The sequence below is a fragment of the Pimephales promelas genome, chromosome 11 (assembly GCF_988280905.1).
Source record: "Pimephales promelas chromosome 11, fPimPro1.hap1.1, whole genome shotgun sequence".
NCBI classification, from domain to species: domain Eukaryota; kingdom Metazoa; phylum Chordata; class Actinopteri; order Cypriniformes; family Leuciscidae; genus Pimephales; species Pimephales promelas.
In genome coordinates this window covers 26,656,936-26,678,050 of record NC_142779.1, presented here as the reverse complement: position 1 = coordinate 26,678,050, position 21,115 = coordinate 26,656,936, and the positions used below count along the sequence as shown (strand labels likewise).

Sequence of the window (21,115 nt, the reverse complement as noted above, 5' to 3'; positions counted from 1 at the left end):
GAAAAGCGTCCACTATCCCGTGAGACAACCTTTACTTGGAGAGAGCCTTTTCCTTCAGCTTCCCACCATAACAGAGAAAGAGATGGTCAGAGGTCCTAAAACAATGTGTTCTGTCTACATAGGCACGGATGGCGCGTACTGGACAGAGCAATGCCAAGGCTGGATTTGCCTCCTCCAGGGGCAGCGCTTGCACGTTCACCACCTGATCTCGAAAGGGAGTGGTGGGAACCTTGGGCACATAGCCAGGCTAGGATCTAAGGATCACGTGAGAATAGGCCGACCCAAATTCCAGGCACGCTTCATCAAAGGAAAATGCGTGCAGGTCCCCTACCCTCTTAATAGAGGCCAATGCAACCAGGATCGCTATCCTAACAGTCAGGAACTTAAGCTCCACTGATTGCAGAGGCTCAAGGGAGCACTTAGAACCACTGAAAGCTCCCAAGAGGGAACGAGAGGAGGGCGAGGACAATTAAGTCTCCTCGCTCCTCTCAGGAACCATGATGATGAGGTCGTGCTTTCCCACAGACTTACCCTCAATTGCGTTGTGATGTGTGGCGATAGCGGCAAAATAGACTTTCAGGGTGGAGGGAGACCGTCTACGCTCCAGCCTACCTTACAGGAAGGAAAACACTGATCATGCATTTTCTAGGGTCTTCTTGGTGAGAAGAGCACCAGTTGAAGAAGAGGTTCCATTCCAACGCGTAGGCATGTCTCAAAGAGGCCAGCCTGGGATACGGAGGAGTTGAGGAAGCGGGTTGGCTCAGCCTCACGCATGTCAACCAGGTTAAAATAGAGATGTTTGACATCACCTGATCCAGGGAGCATGCGGTCACCTTCGTCGCTCGTAGAGCGAGCTCGGTGGTGGCAGGCAGCTCATGGAAGAGCCCTGAATCAGTCCTACCGTCATGCATGTCATTAGGCACCCTGAAGGATGGCAATAACATGCAGTGAGGCAGCAGCCTGCCCTGCAGCTCTATAGGTCTTTGCCACCAGAGTAGACCTGTAGAAAAACCTACAGACATTGGAGAGGTGCTTACGGCAGGTGGAGGTGCTGTGGGGACACAGATGTGTTGCCACAAAATACTCCACGGGGGGAACCCCAGTGTACCCTCAGAAAAGGCGGATGAGGCCGCTGAGCAGTCACGAGAAGTCAAAAGAGTCTCCCACAATCTCATGACCTCTTCATGCATGGTTTCGCCTCCCCCAAAAACCAATCATCAGCCTTAAATGCTCGGGACAAAGTGGATGATTCCACACAAGCCTGATACTCGCGCTGACCCGTGAAACCATAGCTGTCAACTCTGGATCAGACTCTTTATGCTAGCACACCTGAGGGCGGCAGCACAGATGTGCCCTCATCTCCAGAGGATATACATGATTTAATCAGCCGGGGTGAAGTGTGAAAGACGGGGTGTGGATGAGGGGACTCTCGCTCTATTGAGCTCATCGTGACACGATGAGAAAGTGACGCATCCACGAACGCTGTCTGAGTGTGATCAAAGCCCAAACACGTCAAAACAGAGCTTGTGAATGCCGCGTACACGCTCTTTTAGTGAGAGAACAGCTTGCAGTAGTGCTGAAGCGCCCAAGGAGATACACACACGCTGTTCAGTTCAGCAGGCAGGAATGTGAAACTCGCTGGAACTTGCCATCACACCAACACCGACTGGAAGCTGTTCGTCTAGAAGATTCTCGAAGATAATCAAAGAATAGGCTGCAGGAGTGAAGAGAACTTGGCTCTGAAGCATAAACATATCTGCATGTTGTGGCATCCTTCCTTTCATACCCACGCGGTGGGGCGGAGTTACGGCATGCAAATTCTACAGACCCATGGCATTACTTTGCGATTGGCTCGTTTTATTTCTTTCGAAGATGATAGGTTTCTAAGCGAACCCCATTTCGTCATCATTTCGACGTAACTGACGTGACTACGAACATTAGTAATTAACTTAGGGGCTGCTTACAGAAAACTTTTTTCAACTGAAAACAGAAAAATTGTAATGTATGTTCATTTACACGACAGCTGTGTTTTGGTGGCATGAGATCGCAAACTTTGAAGTAGGTTTTAAAGTACACGTTTTTTTGCACAGGTTTTGAAAGAGATATCGTATTTTTATTAACACAAACAATATTATCCGATTACTCAATTAATTGTGAAAATAATTGACCAATTACTCAATTACCAATATAATCATTAATGACAGCCCTAGATTAGTTAAAGTATTAGTTGCAGTATTAAAGTGCACCTGCATTGTTTAGCATTTTTTGACTTTCAGGAAACTAAAAGACTATTTTTCCAATCACATTTTGTCATTGAAGATTTCTTAAAGATAGTGTTTATTAAAAATACCATCTCGTCCAATATCCAATATCGCATATTGTCTCGTCCCGTGAGCTAAGTGTATTGTCAAACCCCACTAGAACATGCTTGCTGTTAGCTGATTATGCTAGTGTATCTTCTTTGACTTCTTTTAAGGGAAAAATCCTCACCAACATCACATCTAGAACAGTAATTTTTCATCCAACATTGAACTTTATCGCAACAGAATGACATTGCTGATAAACACGTCTAGATTTCATGCTAATCTACAGCTGCATTCTGATCAGGTTTAGAGTGTCACGCGTGTTTGTTTTACAGTCCTACAAGGAGGTGCTTCAAAAATATTTCCTTTGCTTTCATGCCTTTTTTGTATAAATACTGTGGATGAGGTGTATCCTGTTTGCTTCAATCTCTCACTCCCCATGGGAATCTAGACTTGTGTTATATGTAAAGTTTAGGTATGACATTTTCCTCAGCAAAATATGAAGTAACTACAGTATATCACTTTGTAAATTAAAGTAAAGAAATTACTCTGTTCTGTGGCCACCTTTTACTGACTGAGTTTATTTCCCTACAGGGTGTTTGCGGTGGTAAAACAAGGGCGTGCTGGGTCATCTGATTTGGAAAGTGGTGGACAGACACAACTTCAGGGAGCGCCATGTGTTAACTTCTAGATTACTGCTGTTGATTTAACAATGAACTTGGCTGTTTAAGCAGTATGTTTACCTTTTACTATGCTTAAGTGAGAGGACTGTTTTTTTTAACTAAAACTATTTACATTTATAATTTTTCTTCTGAAAAACACATATTTAGTAAAAGTAACATTGTGAAATATTATTCGAATTTAAATCAACAATCAATTTTATAATATTTTTTTGCTAAATTTAATTTATTCTAGTGATAGTGAAGCAGATATTTTTAGCATCAGTACTCCAGTCTTCAGTGTCACATGATCCATCAGAAATAATTCTTATATGCTGATTAGGTTATTTAATAGCATTATATTATTTTCAATGTTAAGCAGTTGTCCTGCTTAATATTTTTGTGGAAACTGCAATGCATTTTTTCCAGGAATCTTGAATATAACGTTTAAAAGAAAAGTATTTCTAAACAGAAACCTTTTGTAACATATTAAAAATATAATGGTCTGTCACTTTTGATCAATTTAACCTGTCCTTAATGATGAAATATATTAATTTTATGCAAATTCGTTTACTAGTTCACCATCCCTCGATACCTGGGTAGATTTGCATTGTCTTTTATATGAAAAGGTGCATCATGTACTGGGTAAAATTAGTGTCCATGTCTAATTACCAGTATCCAAAAAAATGTAAATAATTGTAACCAGGTGGATTGCCCCTGAGAGTCACCAGAGGGCACTCCACACCAGATGTTCATGTTTCACTCACAACTACATTTCCCAGAACTCACTGCCCGGACTCATCAGCATTCATCACATTCACCTGTACCTCATTCATTGCATTCACCTGTGTCTCATCCTGTTAGTCTGTCTATATATACCATGTTCATTCTTTCACTCATTGCGAAGTCTTGTTGTACTGTGTGTCTGCATTTCTGAGCAGTTTCCATGTTTGTTTTCTGGTTTTTGACTTTGGATTGTTCTTGGATTCTGATTATTGCTGCCTGCCCTGACCTCTGCCTGTTTCTTGGATTCCCACTGTGTATTCTACATTGCCCTGTCTGCTGATTCTCGACCCTGCCTGTACGACTACTCTTTAATAAAGCTGCAATTGGATCTTCGTCTCCATGTCTCGGAGCAGTTCGTAACAATAATATGCTTCTTCAGTTAGATGAAGTAAGTAGAAAATCTTGGGTTTCCTGCATTCGAGTTTTATTGTATCTCAACGGTTTGTGTGTAGGTGATATAAGAATTTTCACATCTATCCTGAATCAGCGATTGAGAGAGAGCTCAACATACATGGTACACATCAGTTTTAGAAGTTGAATATTCTCAATGCAAGTCAATGGTGGTACGAGAGAGCTACATTGCATCTGTACATAACATACAGTTGGCACGATCTCTGTTATTGTTCAGATTCTCAGGGCACTGTTTAACTCTAGAAATGGTAGCTGGAACAATATACCAATGACATAGAGAATCTGTAATTGTTGTAAATTAACTAACAGCTCTGTGATCGAAGACGAGAAGCATTTCTTGTATGATTGTTCTTTGTACACGGATCTGCGTAAGAAATATTTGAGTAATCTCACACATGTGGGTGATGTTTGTGTTGTGTCACAGGTTTGTGAGTCGAAGCATGCATGGAGATTGGTATTGTTAATATATCATGGAATGAAAAAAAGAGTATCTGTCATGCCATTGTGACTTTGGAACTATGGGCCTGAAATAAAACTTACTAACATCCCTCGTTAAATAGTTAAATTCTGTCAATTTACTCATCTACAGATACAATCACTATGTTCTAAACCTGTAGGGAATGTATATTTCTTCTGCTGAACCCATATTTTGAAGAATATGGGTAATCAAACAGATGATGGGCCCCATTGACTTAAAAATATGAAAGAAAATGGGATCCATCAAATGTTTGGTTACTGACATTGTTCAAAATATCCTCTTTTGTGTTAAGCAAAGAAACTCATACAGGTTTGGAACAACTTGAAGTTGAATAAATGTTGAACAAAATGTTGAAGTTATAACTATCTTTAACAGAGTGAATCATGTTCAAAGTTGTTGTTACAAGATCTTAGGTCAAAGAACATCTGGGTGAAAGGACAATGCCGAGTGTGTCTGGGAAAGTATTTATAGCCTATATAACAGTGGGGAAATACAATATCAAATTCATTACAAACCTTACGAAATTGTATCAAGTGAGTTTCACCATCTGCACTTTCATTGACAGTTATTATATCACCAGAAATAGTCAACAATCATTGAAAATGAACAACAGAAAAATAAATAATAATAATACATATTTGGATGAGTGATGATGGTGAGTAAATTATGATACTATCCCTTTAAGTCAAGAAGCTTTTACCTGTATTAACTAATGGGTGTGTGCAAGCCAGGCATTTACATCTCTGTTTCACATGAGTAACTGGCGTTATACTCTCTCTCTCTCTCTCTCTCTCTCTCTCTCTCTCTCTCTCTCTCTCTCTCTCTCTCTCTCTCTCTCTCTCTCTCTCTCTCTCAAATTAAAAACAAATCAAAACAAACCCCCAAAAAACAGACGTCTAAAAAAAAGTGGATGTGAGTTTCTGTGACTGATATCACACTGGTAAACATGGACAGTTTAGCAGAAAGGTGCAAAGTTCATGCGGAACAAGACACACTCATAATTGCTGGCTCTCTTCTATTCTACTGTGGCACGCACACTTACCATCGTCATGCAGGCGCGCGGCAGTGAGCTGCTCCACTAAAGACGGTATTTTGTCCCAGTGACAGTCCGCCCGGCAGCGCTCGACCTCCGCCTCCACGCGGTACTGAGAGAAGGAGAGCCGCGTTGACATCCCGACGCCTGCGTCTCTGTGACCGCGCTCCGCCGACACCAGTGGAGTGACTGCAGACTGTCAACGACAAACTCACTGAGCATGTGCAAACAAACACTAGAAGGCTTTGCCCATTTCAGAGACTGCAGAATATTGATCATCTCCGTTAATAATTCATTAAAAGTTAAAACATTATTATTCCTATTTGGTTGCTTTTTTTCACATTTTCCTTCAGTTGCACTTGCACCGAACTAGTAAATCACATTCAATTTCACATAGGCTAACGTTCCACTTCCCACACATTTTGATTTCATTTTACCTTCTAAATCTCATCAGCATCTCTTTACATAAGGCCTATACATTTAAAAAAAAAAAAGTAAGAATATCGCAATGTTGTTATAAGCTCAAATCATTCAGGCATCATTCATACATTTTATTTAATAATTTTAACGGCACTGTTAGAATGCAGGGAATTTAGAAAATGTTGATGTCTTAGCCTATTTTATATGTCTTATTTATATGTCTTATTCATATTTGCATTTTAAGTGGACAAAAAGATGGAAAACAGCTTTAAATCCGTAACTGTCAGTAACCAAATATTTGTCATGCAGACAACATACTTAAAGCAACACCAAGTAACTTTTCTTCTGTGGTCGACCCTATAGTTGGAAGCAGAATTGTCCATTTCTACTGTTGTAAATATTTTAGCCTACGGCATACTGTTGCACGCACACGCACGTACATGCTCTCTGTTTATCCCATAGACATTAAAAGAAATGGACACAGCGACCCCATTGATTTCAACGACTGAAACCCGATTATTGCACTTCCTGCCTGATGTCTGAGCGACTGCGAATGCAGGCTCTAATTGAACTTGACGATAGTTGTTAATCTAATGGCTGTGCCAAGACAAATCTGAATCACCTAATTCCTCAAAAAACGTTGTTGAAATAGACAGAAACAGACAGAAAGTTGCATGGTTATGATGCAATCGTTAGCCTATTTTAAAGGGTACATATCATGCTTTTAAATCATTCATTTTTACATATAAATCATACCGTTGTGATCTATATAAAACATATATAAAAACTTGGGTCTGAATTCCTCATTATTATAGCTCCACAAGCCCCTTTTCTACCCCTTTTCTGATGTGCGTCTTTGAGCGACCCGTTTCAAAGCGGCCCTTTTAAATAAAAAGGAGATGCGTCATACCCCGCCCGCTTTCCAGGTCGATGAGTTCACGGTCAGTTCAACTCCCCACGTTCAGCCATTATTGTAGTTTGATTAGAGATATACGATTATATACGATACCTTCAAAGAACATTTTTATTCACACGTTAATAAAATGTCAACAACAGAAGACTTGTCCATCAAGCCTTACATATTCGAGCCAGAGCGAGCGAGTTGATAAAGACGACGACGAACCTGCAGAACAACCTTCATATGGATGTATGTGAGTTAACTGTTTTGTGTTATTAGTGAAAGTCGACTATTTCTCTTGTTAAAACAATCACACTGACAAGATAAATGACTACGGTCTAATCTTACCACAAACAATCTGTATTGATAATATGATACGTTTAGAAAAGCATCAGAAAAGCAGCTAAATGACCATTGATGAAACTCAAGAACAATAATACTGCAGACATGTAACGTTACTTCAAAACAAAAACAAAGAAAGACAAAGGTACTGCTAAACCATGACCACCATGTGTGTTAAAAAAGTAAAGTACTTTATTTTTATTACTGATATTTACAGCTTATCGAAATTCTCTGTTCGTCGTCTCCAAAGATAGAAGGAATTTACCTCTCATTCAGACGAAGTCAATCGGCAAACCCTTCTTTATAACGTTACTGGCGGAGGTTGTTGAAGTGGGAATCCTAGGTCACTACATCCAAAAACCGAACATTTTGACTTTCCCTCTCGTAACTTCTGCATCATTGAGCTCGGACTACAAAATCGGAGCGAGAAATAATAATGGCGGATTGCTTGAAGTTTTGGACCGGTATCAATGTCTTTATTTGACAGTTCCGCTGCAAATACGGTGACATTGTAGTTCAAAAAACGTCATAGAAAACAGAAAAATCTGAACAGGTTGAAAAATATGACCAAAACAGAATATAAAGATATAAACGAAGCACCTGAAGAGAATAATTTCATCTTTTCTGTATTATAAAAACTCCAAATATACAACAAAATGCATTTAAGGGCCAAGAAAGTGGATTTTGCATGATATGTCCCCTTTAACAAAAACGGCTTCTACGGGGCCGTAACGTAGGATACAAAGTAATGGAGCCTTTTATATATTGTCGTGTTTCTTTAGAAATAAATAATGGACAAGTGAAGTTTTTGGACGCCTCAGATGTAAAGTTATTCGCTGTCAAAGTGACGCCAAAATGAATGAAAGTCAATGCTAACAGCAGGTATATGGCTGCATGGTATACATGTAGTTGTAGTCTACTGTCAAGTACGCTCCACCTATCAGCAATTGTACCGCTTGCCATAAAGCAAGTCAAATTTGTAGTTTTCTTATGTCTTATTCGGACTACAGAAACGCGACTGTACCTGGCAATCTTACATTGCGTGGATATATCAGATAAAGGAATGCAAAGTGGTGACATAAGTACATTTCACCATGTAACGACTTGATGAACCACTGAAACGATTCTGAAAACATTATTTTAAGGTAAAAAATCTTAGTGTTGCTTTTAACCTGTTAATAGGCCAAATATATGATCTACTACACTGTTGGAAAAACTAAGAGGCTTTAGGCTATGTGTGATTTATACTGATGAAATGTTGTAGCATTCTTGGAATGCGTCTCGTTCAAACTGATTCAAGGACCAGAATAAGTGTTAGTCTACACATATATAAATCATAAACATGCTAGGTCAACTGATATTTATGTTGTATGAATCATTTTCTCAAGACAAGTTAATTTACTGAAGGCTATCGAAAAAAGCTATAGGTAACTAAGCTTATTAAATGAGTATGTATGCATGCATGTGCACACATTCTTTTTATTTTTATTTTTTCTTAAGCGCCTCATCTGCCCCAAAATGTTCAAACAAACATAGACATCTATATAGGGCACACTGAATTAATAATAAATTGTAAATGTCTTCAGCATTCTGCAACAATTTTTTTTTGTGTGGATTTTCTAGAATTTTCGTCTAGTCGCAAAAGTCGTATTAAAATGTAGCGCATGGCAGGAATGTATTTATGATACTAAACAGGGCAGCTGGTCTCTGAGCCCTCCTCAGCTCTACAGCACCCCAAACATATCCAATGTAAATCTGTGGTGAAAAATGGAACTGCAGGTGCAGATTTCAGACTGCCCCGTTTCATGTAAACCGCTACAGACCAAGAAGATATCAGTCCGCTTCAGCTATGTGTCTGCATCTGGTCAGGTCAGTAACTACTTGGCATGTTCTTCCATGGAGAGTAGCATATTAAATTAATTCATTTCTTCTGCTGAAAACAAAAGAAGATATTTTGAAGAATATTTCCAGCTTGTTCTGGTGGAGCAACCCAGCCAATCCTGTCTCGGTTGGCGGATGGTGTGGAACAGGCAAGAAGAAAGGTAAACAACTTAGACAAGCACCACGTTATCCATTTTGTTAGACCAGGAGAGAGCACTGCAGCAGAACAAAGGAGCAGAAGGGTCCTGGCCTCAGGAAATGTCTAAGAGATGCGGGCAGACATGAAGAAGCAGCTCAAATTCCCAGAGGATATAGCACACACTAGCCTCAGACCAGTTGTCCTCTGGTCTAGAGGTATCAAGCAGGGGGTGCTTATAGAGTAAACCATACCCTGGTAAGAGAGGATGAAGGAGGCACATGAGCGTAAGCTCAAAAAGCTCTACCAGTAGAGGTCGGCTGCATAGGTTTTGCTGGACAGTTGCTCTGGAGAACCCTTGAATTGTCGGGAATTGAAGGGATGGCCAGGAAACGGCTGATAGGCAATGTCACTGAACAGGCGGAAACAGAATCTACTTGGATTTGGATACACCGAGAGGTGCGGTGGCAGAGACAACCTGTTGAAGGACTAAAACGGCCTAGAGTTGGGGGTCAGCAGGGGTAGATCCTGAATCTCCTGTCGAGCCCTCCCGAGGTGTTATGGGCTTAAATTGACGAAACACCAAGGTGGGTGGCCGGGTGCCCATCTGATGACCGACTGTAGCCACCAAACTCTTGGATTGTTGAGAGATGTATCAACCCTTGAGCTGGCTCAGGGAGAAGGACAGTGCTTGAAAGGAGGAGAGCAGGAGAGGAGAGAGTGATGCCACTCACAGATGGGGCAGGGAAGAGTTCATGTAAAGGTGGGCCAGCTGCGATAATCACACAAGTATAGAACCTTTAGCTTAAATATGCTCATGTGAATTAGCCTGGTTCAACCAGACTCTAGTTCATTTCATTTCCACATAGAGTCTGGAACCGCTCCATTGAGAAACGTTTCCTTCCTTGTAGGCGGGTTCACTATTAAAGTTCAAATCTATTGGATCTGCCCAAAGTCACTCACGATCTGCCATAGCCAATCGCTAACGGGGTGTCGTGAGTGACGTATGTCACGCGCCGAAATGGCTGGAAACAACAAGTCCGAATGATCAGAGGATTATGTTTACAATAGGATTTCAGTCAACGAGCGCCGCAGGTTTTGTTAATCTAGGAACAATTATTAATTCGAAATGTATATTTGACACGAAGGACAGTGATATATTCATTCAACGGTGGAAGCTGTGTCTAATCATTACAAATACGCCGCTGTGGTCGTTTTCTGATCTGCCGCAAATGCTGTTGCAGCTACAGTGAATGATCAGTCTTGTCTCTATCTGCAGATGTGTAATAAACAACAATTTTTCATATTACGTCTTATTGCTTCTTAATTACCTTAATTATGGTCTTCAAAGTATGTGTTTGTACATTTTTATGTGGCATTTAGTTTTTTTTAGTAAAACAAATCAACCATTGCCATCTAAAACTGAAAATCAAATATCTTCAAAGTATGGTTTTTCACATTTTTATTTATGACAATTATTTTTAAAAAATTACAACCAATTTGTATGATTTACAACATGTAAAACTGACACACCAACCTCCTGCACGAGTACACACAGGGGCTCAAAATGTTCTATTCATCACAAGAATCAGTAAATATACAGTTGGGAATATGAGTGACTGACATGACTCCTGAGCGGATCTTCAACAATAGTTTAGCAGCCAGGACTCGGGCTTCCGAACACCGCGAACACCAGGCTAAACCGTCTGTCCAAAATGTCACGGTCATTGTGCACGAACTGCCCAGCACAAACTTCCAAACTTTCTGCCTCCTTCACTTGGTCCTCAGTTGTGCAACAAGAGGTGAGACGATAACAATCCGGCTTTAAATATATTCGGCAGTTTCTTTTCCAACAACGGACCGAATAGCTTTTTTCACGTCTTTCTCCGCTGCCATTACTGAACTCAAACTGACGCGCTTACATCAACGTCATCTTTCTCAGCCACTCCCTCTATTCGCTGATTGGTCCTACAAAAAATTGATTTCTGGAAACCTAAGGATATGGAGCGATCCCAGACGTAGTTACTGAAGTAAAATGAAATTGAGCGGAAGTGCGTAGGAGGGCACAGCCAGGCTACATGTGAATAGCCAGTAGTTGTGTTTGTTTTTTGTTGAATAAAATGTGGCGCTATAAATATATATATTATATATTTGTATTTATAATATAATATAAATATATTATAATATATTTTATATATATATCATATTCCTATTTAGCACCTAACCTTTGGAACAGTCTCCCTAACATTGTCCAGGAAGCAGTTTAGGTCTGATAGACTGCTGGTCCCGTCCAGCCCAGAGACTGATTTTTCTCTCCCTGAGCATGTCCCTGAGCCTGTCACTTCTCCCAAGAATATTTTTTGGGTGGGGGATATAGGTCCCCGGCCATTGGAGCCAGGCCTGGCTCCCACAGGTAGGCCCGGTCTCCCAGAGGGTCTTCACCACCACGGCCGCCCGAAGGGGCTTCACAGGCCAAGCCGCCTGCACATCGTGCTCCGCCCTGGAAGCTTCCGGCTCTGGGTAGGGCACGTTCTCGTCAGCCTCCAGAGCGTCCAACCTCCCACCCTACCCCTTGTAATACAGCGCATGGACGCGCCTTTTTGGGAGGGGTAATGTTACGTGTACTGTGTTTCCCCCTGCTTAGTGTTTTTGGTTCAGTCCTGTGTCTCAGTTTTCCCGCTCCTCGTTAGTGTTTAATTGCAGCAGCTGTGTCTTGTCTTCATCAGTTCATTCACCTGCGTTCAGTCTATTACCTGATTATGTTCCTTTGTTAGCCCATGTCTTTAAAACCCTGTGTTCTCCCTCATTACTTGTCCGTTCTTATTAATGTAAGGTGTGTGTTCTGTTATCCTGTCTGTACCTGTTCAGAAAGTAAAAGTAATTTGTATTGCCCTTTGTGCCTTAATTTCTTCTTCTGCTTCTGCCAACACCACACCCGTAACAGCCCTAATGTACTCTTTTTGTGCTTTTTGTGAAGAAAATTTACTATTGAGTGTGATGAGAATATTAGACAAGCTTTGGGACATAATATCATATCATACAATTGTGTCTTTCACAGTTGCTCTCTGTCGTGTCCTGTCACAGTAAACTGTCCTGTCAATCATCTTGTCAAAGATAAAATCCTCTACATTTAATTTTATTTCCTACCAGATCAGAGAGTTGATTTCCTACCAGATCACGGCTATTTCATGCAGAGACTCTCCTCTTATTAATGTATAATGATGCATTTAAAAGTTTATGCCTCAACGGATCTTTACAAAAGTCCACATTGTTATTGCAGATGGAATACAACACAGATAACATTAACTATATATATATATGAAGAGTTCAGATGCAAAAGCCTCTAAGTGCCATTTGAAATTTTCTTCTAGAATGATCATTTTTATCAAGCTTGTATATTTAAGTTCAGTGATTTCACTTAAATGGCAATGATAATTACATAGTAATTCAAGAATCACTTTATTCGCCAAATGCATCAGCAGATACACAGGAATTTGATATGGCCATCAGTTACACACAAACTCACACACAAACATGTCTAAAACAATCAATAACAATAATAATAATAATAATAATACTAATAATAATAAATAATAATAAAATAGTCAGAATAGGGCTAATTCAGCAATTTAATAGGGAAATGGCTCTTGGAAAAAAACTATTTAAATGGCGTGAGGTCCTTGTCCTCACTGCTCTATACCTTCTCCCTGAAGGAAGCAGCCTAAAAATGTCACTTGCTGGATGAGACTGATCAGCAGCAATTTTAGCTGCCCTCTTTCTGACTCTGGCCTCATATAAGTCGTTAAGTGACAGCTGCCTCTGTCCAGTCAGCCTCTCAGCTGTGCGCACAATACGCTGTAGTCTGACCTTCGCCTGGGCTGATGCCGATGCAAACCAGACAGTAATGGATGCTGTAAGAAGGCTTTCCACAGTGGCCCTGTAAAATCTAGTCCGAATAGAGCTGGAAACGTTCAGTTTATTTAACTGTCTCAGAAAAAAACATTCCACTATGAGCTCTCTTAAGAATGGAGGAACTATTTTCCTCCCATTTGAAGTCATTTGTGATAACGGTGCCTAAAAATTTAGTTGACTCCACCCTCTTCACAACAGAGCTCTTGATAGTTAGAGGTGGAAGGGAGGCGGGTGCCCTACGAAAATCTATCACCATTTCCACAGTCTTTTGCTGATTAAGCTCCAAGTTGTTCTCATCACACCATGCAACCAATTTTGACACTTCCTGCCTGTAAGCAGACTCGTCATTTCCCTTAATAAGGCCGACTAATGTGGTATCGTCTGCGAATTTAATCAGCTTGATGGAGCCATTGTTGGAAGTGCAATCATTGGTGTATAGTGAGTAGAGAAATGGTGACAGCACGCAGCCCTGCGGTGCTCCAATGTTAGTGGTCTGAGGATCAGACATGTGCTGGCCAAGCCGCACATACTGTTGTCGGTCACTAAAAAAATCCATAATCCAGCGGCAGATAGAGGATCCCACCCCCATCAGTGACAGCTTCTCCCCCAGTCGCTCAGGTAGAATAGTGTTGAAAGCTGCCCTGAAATCCACAAACAACATCCTTACGTAAGAGCCAGGAGAGTCAAGATGGTCCAGAGCATAATGCAGTCCTAAATTGACCGCATCATCTACCGAGCGGTTTGCCCTGTAAGCGAACTGTAGTTGATCAAGATACGGAGCTGTGATGGGTTTAAGATGTGACAGAACCAGCCTTTCCAGACATTTCATGACCACTGATGTAAGGGCCACCGGTCTGTAGTCGTTTAGGTCCACAGCTTTGTTTTTCTTCGGCACTGGGATAATGATTAGGCGCTTTTCCACTGCATAGTACGGTACGGTTCGGTTCGGTACGGCTCACTTGTGGTGCTTTTCCACTGCATGGTACGGTACAGTACGGTTCGCTTCAGGACGCTTTAAATGGTACCTGGTCTGTTGAGGTTCCAAGCGTACCGTACCGGTACTAAAATGTGACGTGACACACTGCAGATCACTGATTGGTCAGACAGAATCGTCACTACCAGCGTCACTACTAGCGTCATTGGATTTGCGACACGAGACACTTTTTTAGCAGTATTTTTGTTTTGCTGCCATCAGCCTCATTTTAACCACATTTTTCCGTCTAGCAGTTAAAAACAACCACATACCGAGAATCAGGAACACCATCCCCTCGATAGTCTCCATTGTTCCTGTGTTGTGGGTTTGAAAATGTGGCGCTTTTAAGATGATGTCATGGCAGTAGAGGCACGCGCAAATAACGATCAGTCCCACACACTTTGAAGGGGTACTACTGCAGTGGAAACGCAAAGGGAACCGAACGGTTCCGCTCCGAGTCGAAGCGTACTGCGCCGAACCGTACCGTACTATGCAGTGGAAAAGCGCCAATTGATGACTTAAAACAACTCGGAACCCTGCATAAAACAATTGATTGATTAAAAATGTCCGTAAAAACTGGGGCTAGCTGACTTGCACAGTGCTTCAGGGTGGCAGATAAAATCCCATCAGGTCCACTCGCTTTCTTTACATTTTGTCGGCGAAATAGCCGATACACGTCCTTCTCCTCAATGACAATGTCAATGTCAGCTTGATCCTGAGGGGCAATGTTCTCCTCCTCTCTAAATTCGACACCCCCGGGAGGAAAAGAATGAGGGCACAGATTTTTCTCAAATCTTGTATAAAAAACATTAAATTCATTGGCCAGTTTAGTGGATGGAGTGACTAGTTGTTTTTTTATTTTTGTAGCCTGTCAAATTCTTCAGCGACCTCCAAGCTGAAGAGGAGTCGTTAATGCCAAATTGTTCCTCCATATTCATTTTATAGGCACTTTTTGCTTTCCTAATGGCTTTATTTAACTTTTGTCTGGCCAGCCTGTATTCATCTACTTTTCCTTCTCTGTAGGCCTGTTCTTTGGTCTCCCTGAGCAGCCTGAGAGATTTTGTAAACCAGGGTTTGTTGTTGTTATATTTCACCACAGTTTTGGTGGGAATACAAGCCTGCTCACAGAAGGAAATATATGAACACACAGTGTCTGTATATGAGTCCATAGAGTCACAAGAGGCACGCATGGATTCCCAATCAGTGGTGTCTAAACAGTCCTGTAACATCCCAATTGCCTCTGTCGTCCATCTTTTAGATGTGTACTGTACCGCCCTTGCTAATTTTAGCTTTTGTTTGTAGATGGGGACCATCTGAATTAAACAATGATCTGAATTCCCAAGAGGAGCACGGGGAAGTGAACGATATGCTGCTTTGTGAACAGAATAAAAATGATCCAGTATATTTCCTCCTCGAGTCGGACAACTAACTAGTTGTTGTTAATTGTTATTTAAGTGAAATTACTGAACTTAAATATACAAGTTTGATAAAAATCATTATTAAAGAAGAAAATTTCTAATGAGAGGCTTTTGCATCTGAACTCTTCATATATATATATACAGTATATATATTGAAATGGGGTTAAACTTTGATTATTCAGTCAAACCTTTATCTAAAGCATGTTTGTTAGTTGTTTTTTTTTACACATTTTACTTGAGTTTGTAATTCCTCCTCCAAAGCGCAGTGAGTTGTGGGCAATATTAGCTTTTTAGAGCAAGGAGATATTAGATATTAGAGCAAGGATTCACACTTCGGAAATAGTAAACCATATGGGGACTTCTGGCATACTCTTTTCAACATACTCTGCTTTGGGAATAACTAACTTACTCACATACTGTTTTAGGATGGATAGTATTGACATTGAGACGCAGGGACGGTTAAGTGTTACTGTGAGATGCGTTATGGTTCTGCTGTGATATCTCAAGATGAAAAAAAGGGGGAGACTTAGTGTGTAATAGGGTTTAATGTTCAAATATGTTGGAATTAATAGAACCGTTTAAATTACACCAGGTTACCATTGTGAAGAAGAGTGGAGGATTTGCTTAGGCTGTGGACTGATCCAGCTTAACTCATAACTGCTTTGATAAAGGATGATTTAATTTAAACTTAACTTAAAATGCTAAAAGTTGTGTGACATTCAAGTACATGAAAATTAATCGGATGACTGAATCATGTCATGGAGCCATATAAAATTCTCTTCGAGATAACTTTATAGATCACTTAAAATGCATTTTAAGAGAATATTTAAAATGGTTAAATTGAATGGATACGAATAGGACTTAAGGCTTTAGTATTGTATACTGACTGTATGGTTTCTGGGATTATATACTAAATTTAATTTGGATGGGTTATAATTCAGTTTGATAGAAAGACGGAAACAAAGAAGATAGATGGAAATGTGTATGTGTATGTGTATGCATGAAGGTAGGCATCTGTGTCTATGTGTACACATGTGTTTAGGTGAGTGTAGGTAGATGTATGGTGTATGTGTATGTAAATATTTAAAGTACCTACTTGTTTTGTGTTTATTAGGATAAAAATAGAAAAAGGGGTTAGGACCAGAAAAGTTGGTTTTTGAACTTCTTCCTACTGATTTTGAACGTGTGTGTGTGTGTGTGTGTTTGTTAATGTTCAAATAAATTACTACTAAGACTTCATTCTATGTTGAAGTTACATGAACAAATTATATTCCAAATGGTAATATGGTACCAACAAAAGCCTGATTGGATTGGTTTGGTTTTGTCAACTCTAAACTAATCCTGTAACCCTAAGTTTGTCAACTACCATAATGGTACAGGCCTCTGGTCTCCCTATCCAAGCTGGTATTGGTCCACGTTGGTCATTATTTGTTCAAGCAGCTGAATAACAATCCTCAGTGCAGCTGAACCTTAAATGGATAGATCACCCAAAAATGTGTTATACCAAGACTATATTTATTTCTTCTGCAGAGCACAAAAGAAGATATTTTAAAGAATATTCACAGGGGTGTCACAAGAGTTTTGAGCCCCCAGGACAGTTTATTGCCCTGAAATCGTGTTCCAATGACCATAGAACTTTTTTTTTTTTTTACATTTCCTGGGTTCTCAGAATCAGTCATCAGTTGCGTAAACTATAGTGAACAGAAGATGGCAGCAATTACAATTTTTGTAGTACCATTTGCTCAAATTAAAAAAGGAAAAAAAAAAAAACAATAGCATTCCCACAACTTTCCAAAAGTGAAAAACATATCAAGAGATTGATTAAAGCAGTCAGAAGAAAGAATTAATGTGAAATTTGCCATCACTCCTACTGCCATTGTATTCGAAAAACTAAAGCAGCAGTGTATAGCTTTATAAATAACATTTTTAAAAAGATGAAAATAAATCTGTTCTAGATTTGGATGTTGCTGTGAAAATGCATAAATCACTGTTGGTGAAAAGGGTGCACTGTATGGACTAATAACTAAAACACAGAGACAGCCTTAAAATATCTTAGTCACAACAATGACCGATGTGAGGATGAGTAAATGATGAAAGAATTCATTTTGGAGTGAATTATTCCTTAAAGCTGGTATGACCAACTGGTAGCTGATTAGTGGATAAGAACCATCTTGTACTAAAACAGTTACCATGATAAAATGTAATACAAACTTAAAAAGAAAAAAAGACACATTAAAGTAACATTTTCTGACAGTGTAATAATAGCCTTTGTGCATATTAAGACGGCAAACCCCCATTTAATGGGCTGCAACATCATATGGGCCAACAGGAATGTGTTAAGAGTCTGCTAAGACCATAAACGTAGTTTAACATGTCTTCTTTCTGAAGCAAAGCCTTGTCCTTGACAGCTACGTCCTATTTCCCTGAAATCCCTTCACTGCTAGATGACTAAATCTATTTAACCGATTAAATCTTGTTAACTATTTGCATGGCTTGTTTAATTGAATTAGGCCTATCAGATCCAGAGAGGGAGCTGCTTCCATCAGTCTGGAATGAGACAAAGGCTGAAAAGTCCGAAATCGCATAGGCTACTCTCGAGTAGGTACTTATTTTGAAAAAACTATTTAGCCTACTTCACGGCCACTTAAAAGTGTGTGTAGTGTGACCATCATGTGATATCAGCATCAGTTGTGTCGCTTTACTATCATTTCCAAATGCTCTCACATGGTCTCATGGGATAGTAAAGTGACAATAAAATACACATTTCAGAATCTCACCAGAAGTAGTACTGTAGGTCATCCAGTTACTTTTACCAACTTTTTTATACAGTGATTTGGGACATATACTCTTTTTTGTCACATATTGTTTTTCATATATACAGTGGGGAAGTATGCGATTTTGGATGCTGTTTAGGAGTCTGTTTAGATGAAAATACTAACTAATTTGATGCAAAGCACCTACCACAGAATGCAAATGCCAATAAAATGAGACACCTGACCCGATCGCTACTGAGACAGTGGCGCCATCTAGCGGGCGATTTAAAATAACCTGTGCTTGACAGTTTTGATCGAGCGTACTGTATCCACAATCTGCTAGATTTGAGGTAATCTATAGATACAGTCGGTTGGTCTGGGAACGCCCCCGGGAACGCCCCGTCACGTGGTGTGAATTTAGCCCGTGGGGGAAAACATTGCCTTGGCGCTCATTGAAATACATGGGACAATCATGCCGAAGAGTTGCGGTGTCGTTTTCTGTACCACCAATAAACAAACAAATTATAAATTGAAGTTCTACAGCCTTTCTTACATACATACAGAACCGGATAGGAGGACAAAATGGCAAAATTAATCATATCTTATTAGATTACTGTGTGAGTAGAGGTCTGTGTGATATAGTAGTAGATGTTTAACTCGTATTAGGCAGTGGGCCAGATTTGTCTGACGTTACATCCCTTACGAAAAAGAACTATAGTAATCCTATGGTTATTAGTATTGTATAGTAGTGTATAATACTTCTGTGATGTTCTTTAATACCTCTATACTTCTAGGCTATGTCCCAAAATACTATAGTAGCCTATAGGATTAACGTTACTATAATATTTTGTCCTAAAATACTACAAGATTCCTTTAGTTGTTTTTCATAAGGGATGTCTCAGTCACATTAGCGTTATCAGCTGAAGGTTATCAGACTGCAGTCTGTGAGAATGCGGATAAGTGTCAGCAAAGTCCCTCTGCAACTTCGTAGCGACTACTACTGATCACCGTTTTACAAAAGGATTAATAGTTTGGAGTGAAGCATACGTACAATTGGTAAGTGACATGGTTTTATGGACTTATAGTAACTTATACGCAAGTTGATTGAGTTACAGGCTTGTGTTGCCGGTAGCTTCCGCGATGTCTTACCTGAAGATTCAACCAGATATAATAGTCTGGAAACGACACCTCCGGCCATTTGGTTGGGTCATTGACCCAGTTTTTAATTAAATAAGGGCAATCATAACCTATTACAGTTAATTTTGCAATGTACCGTTGCCGGTCGGCAGGCATAAATGACTCGCAATATGACATTTTTGTCATTCAAATACATAGGACGGTCGCGCTGCTTTCCCCCACGCCGACCACGCCCCTCAACTATGACGCGTTGCCGACTGTATCTATGCTGATGTTGCACTCCTGAACGTCGACAAAATGAACCATTAGCAGATATATCAGCAAATTTTAATTCTAAAGTATTTCTTTTCGAGGAAACATTAGAAATGAGTCTGACTGACGTCAACCAAAACTCAAGCGTGTAAAATGATTGACAGAGGAAGAGTGTTTCTAATTGGCTACTAAGGGCGGTCCTCTCTTTCTCTCTCTCTCTCTCTCTCTCTCTCTCTCTCTCTCTCTCTCTCTCTCTCTCTCTCTCTCTCTCTATCTCTCTCCTAAGCGATATATTGCGTTGGTAGTAGTAGTAGAAGTAACGTTAGACAATAATGTGTAGTATTCCGAAAAACACATTTAAAGTCACTCATTTGGAAGTTCATAATATCAAGCGTCATATTTACAACTGTCAATTTTGCATGGCTTTTAAAAACCGCAAAAAAAAAAAAAAAAAAAAAACTAATGATATAGTAATCATTCATCGACTGTCAATAATATATCCATTAAAATCTACATAGATTAGGAAACTCGTCTAAAATGTTAGGACACATCAAACATGTCTGCTGTCTATTCTAAAAATCACATTTCTACGACACCAAGAAAGTTGAGTAAAGTTGGCAATAAATTCGCAGATTCGAACTTCCCGGGTCAATAACTCCTCAGCTGTATGTCGTTAATGCACAAATGTCACCTCTTTTTAATCGTAGTAACGTAGACAAGCAGCTACAACCTAATTTTCCGCGAAACGAGCTTTCCCTCACAGTGGATAAAATACATTGATCTCTATGCGCAGGCGGCCGAGAGACAGATCCTAAGGGACCGTCTGCAAAGTGCAAAACCCGAAAAGCGTTAATGCGAAAATAGTCAATAACTTCACTGTCACACACTACAGTGTCACCAAATTCAGTTTACACATCACTGCTGTCCTATTGTTTATACTAAAACATTTAATTTGGGGAGAAAATATTTTTGCATAATTTTTAGGATTTATATTTATTTAAAAAAATTCAATAACTTCACTATATTAATATACTGCATTGTCGCCAAATTAAGTTTTCACATCACTGCTACCCTGTTGATTAAACTACAATACTCGTTTAGAGAAAAATACGTTTTAAATTGTATATACTATTGAAAATGAATAATTTTATGATTTTTATGAAATTCAGTTTACACATCACTGCTGTCCTGATAATTACTACAACACTTATTTTGGAAAAAATATATTTAATTGAATATACAATTGAAAATGTATAATTTGTATGATGTTTATGAAAAATATTCAATAAGTTCACTGTAATCAACTGTATTGTTGCCAAATTC

The 21,115-nt window shown here is 39.7% G+C and overlaps 1 protein-coding gene across 2 annotated transcripts in view; it reads right to left on the bottom strand.

The window, feature by feature from the left end:
• The window catches only part of ttc7a (tetratricopeptide repeat domain 7A), a 94,971-nt gene that overhangs the window by 60,327 nt on the left and 13,529 nt on the right, over window positions 1–21,115 (bottom strand). Inside the window, exon 2 of one of the 2 annotated variants that reach the window (XM_039653295.2) lies at window positions 5,680–5,866. In XM_039653295.2, coding sequence (XP_039509229.2) covers window positions 5,680–5,866 — 187 coding nt within the window. Of the gene's footprint in view, window positions 1–5,679; window positions 5,867–21,115 lie in introns of those variants that run through there. The other variant, XM_089117241.1, reaches the window with a different exon arrangement.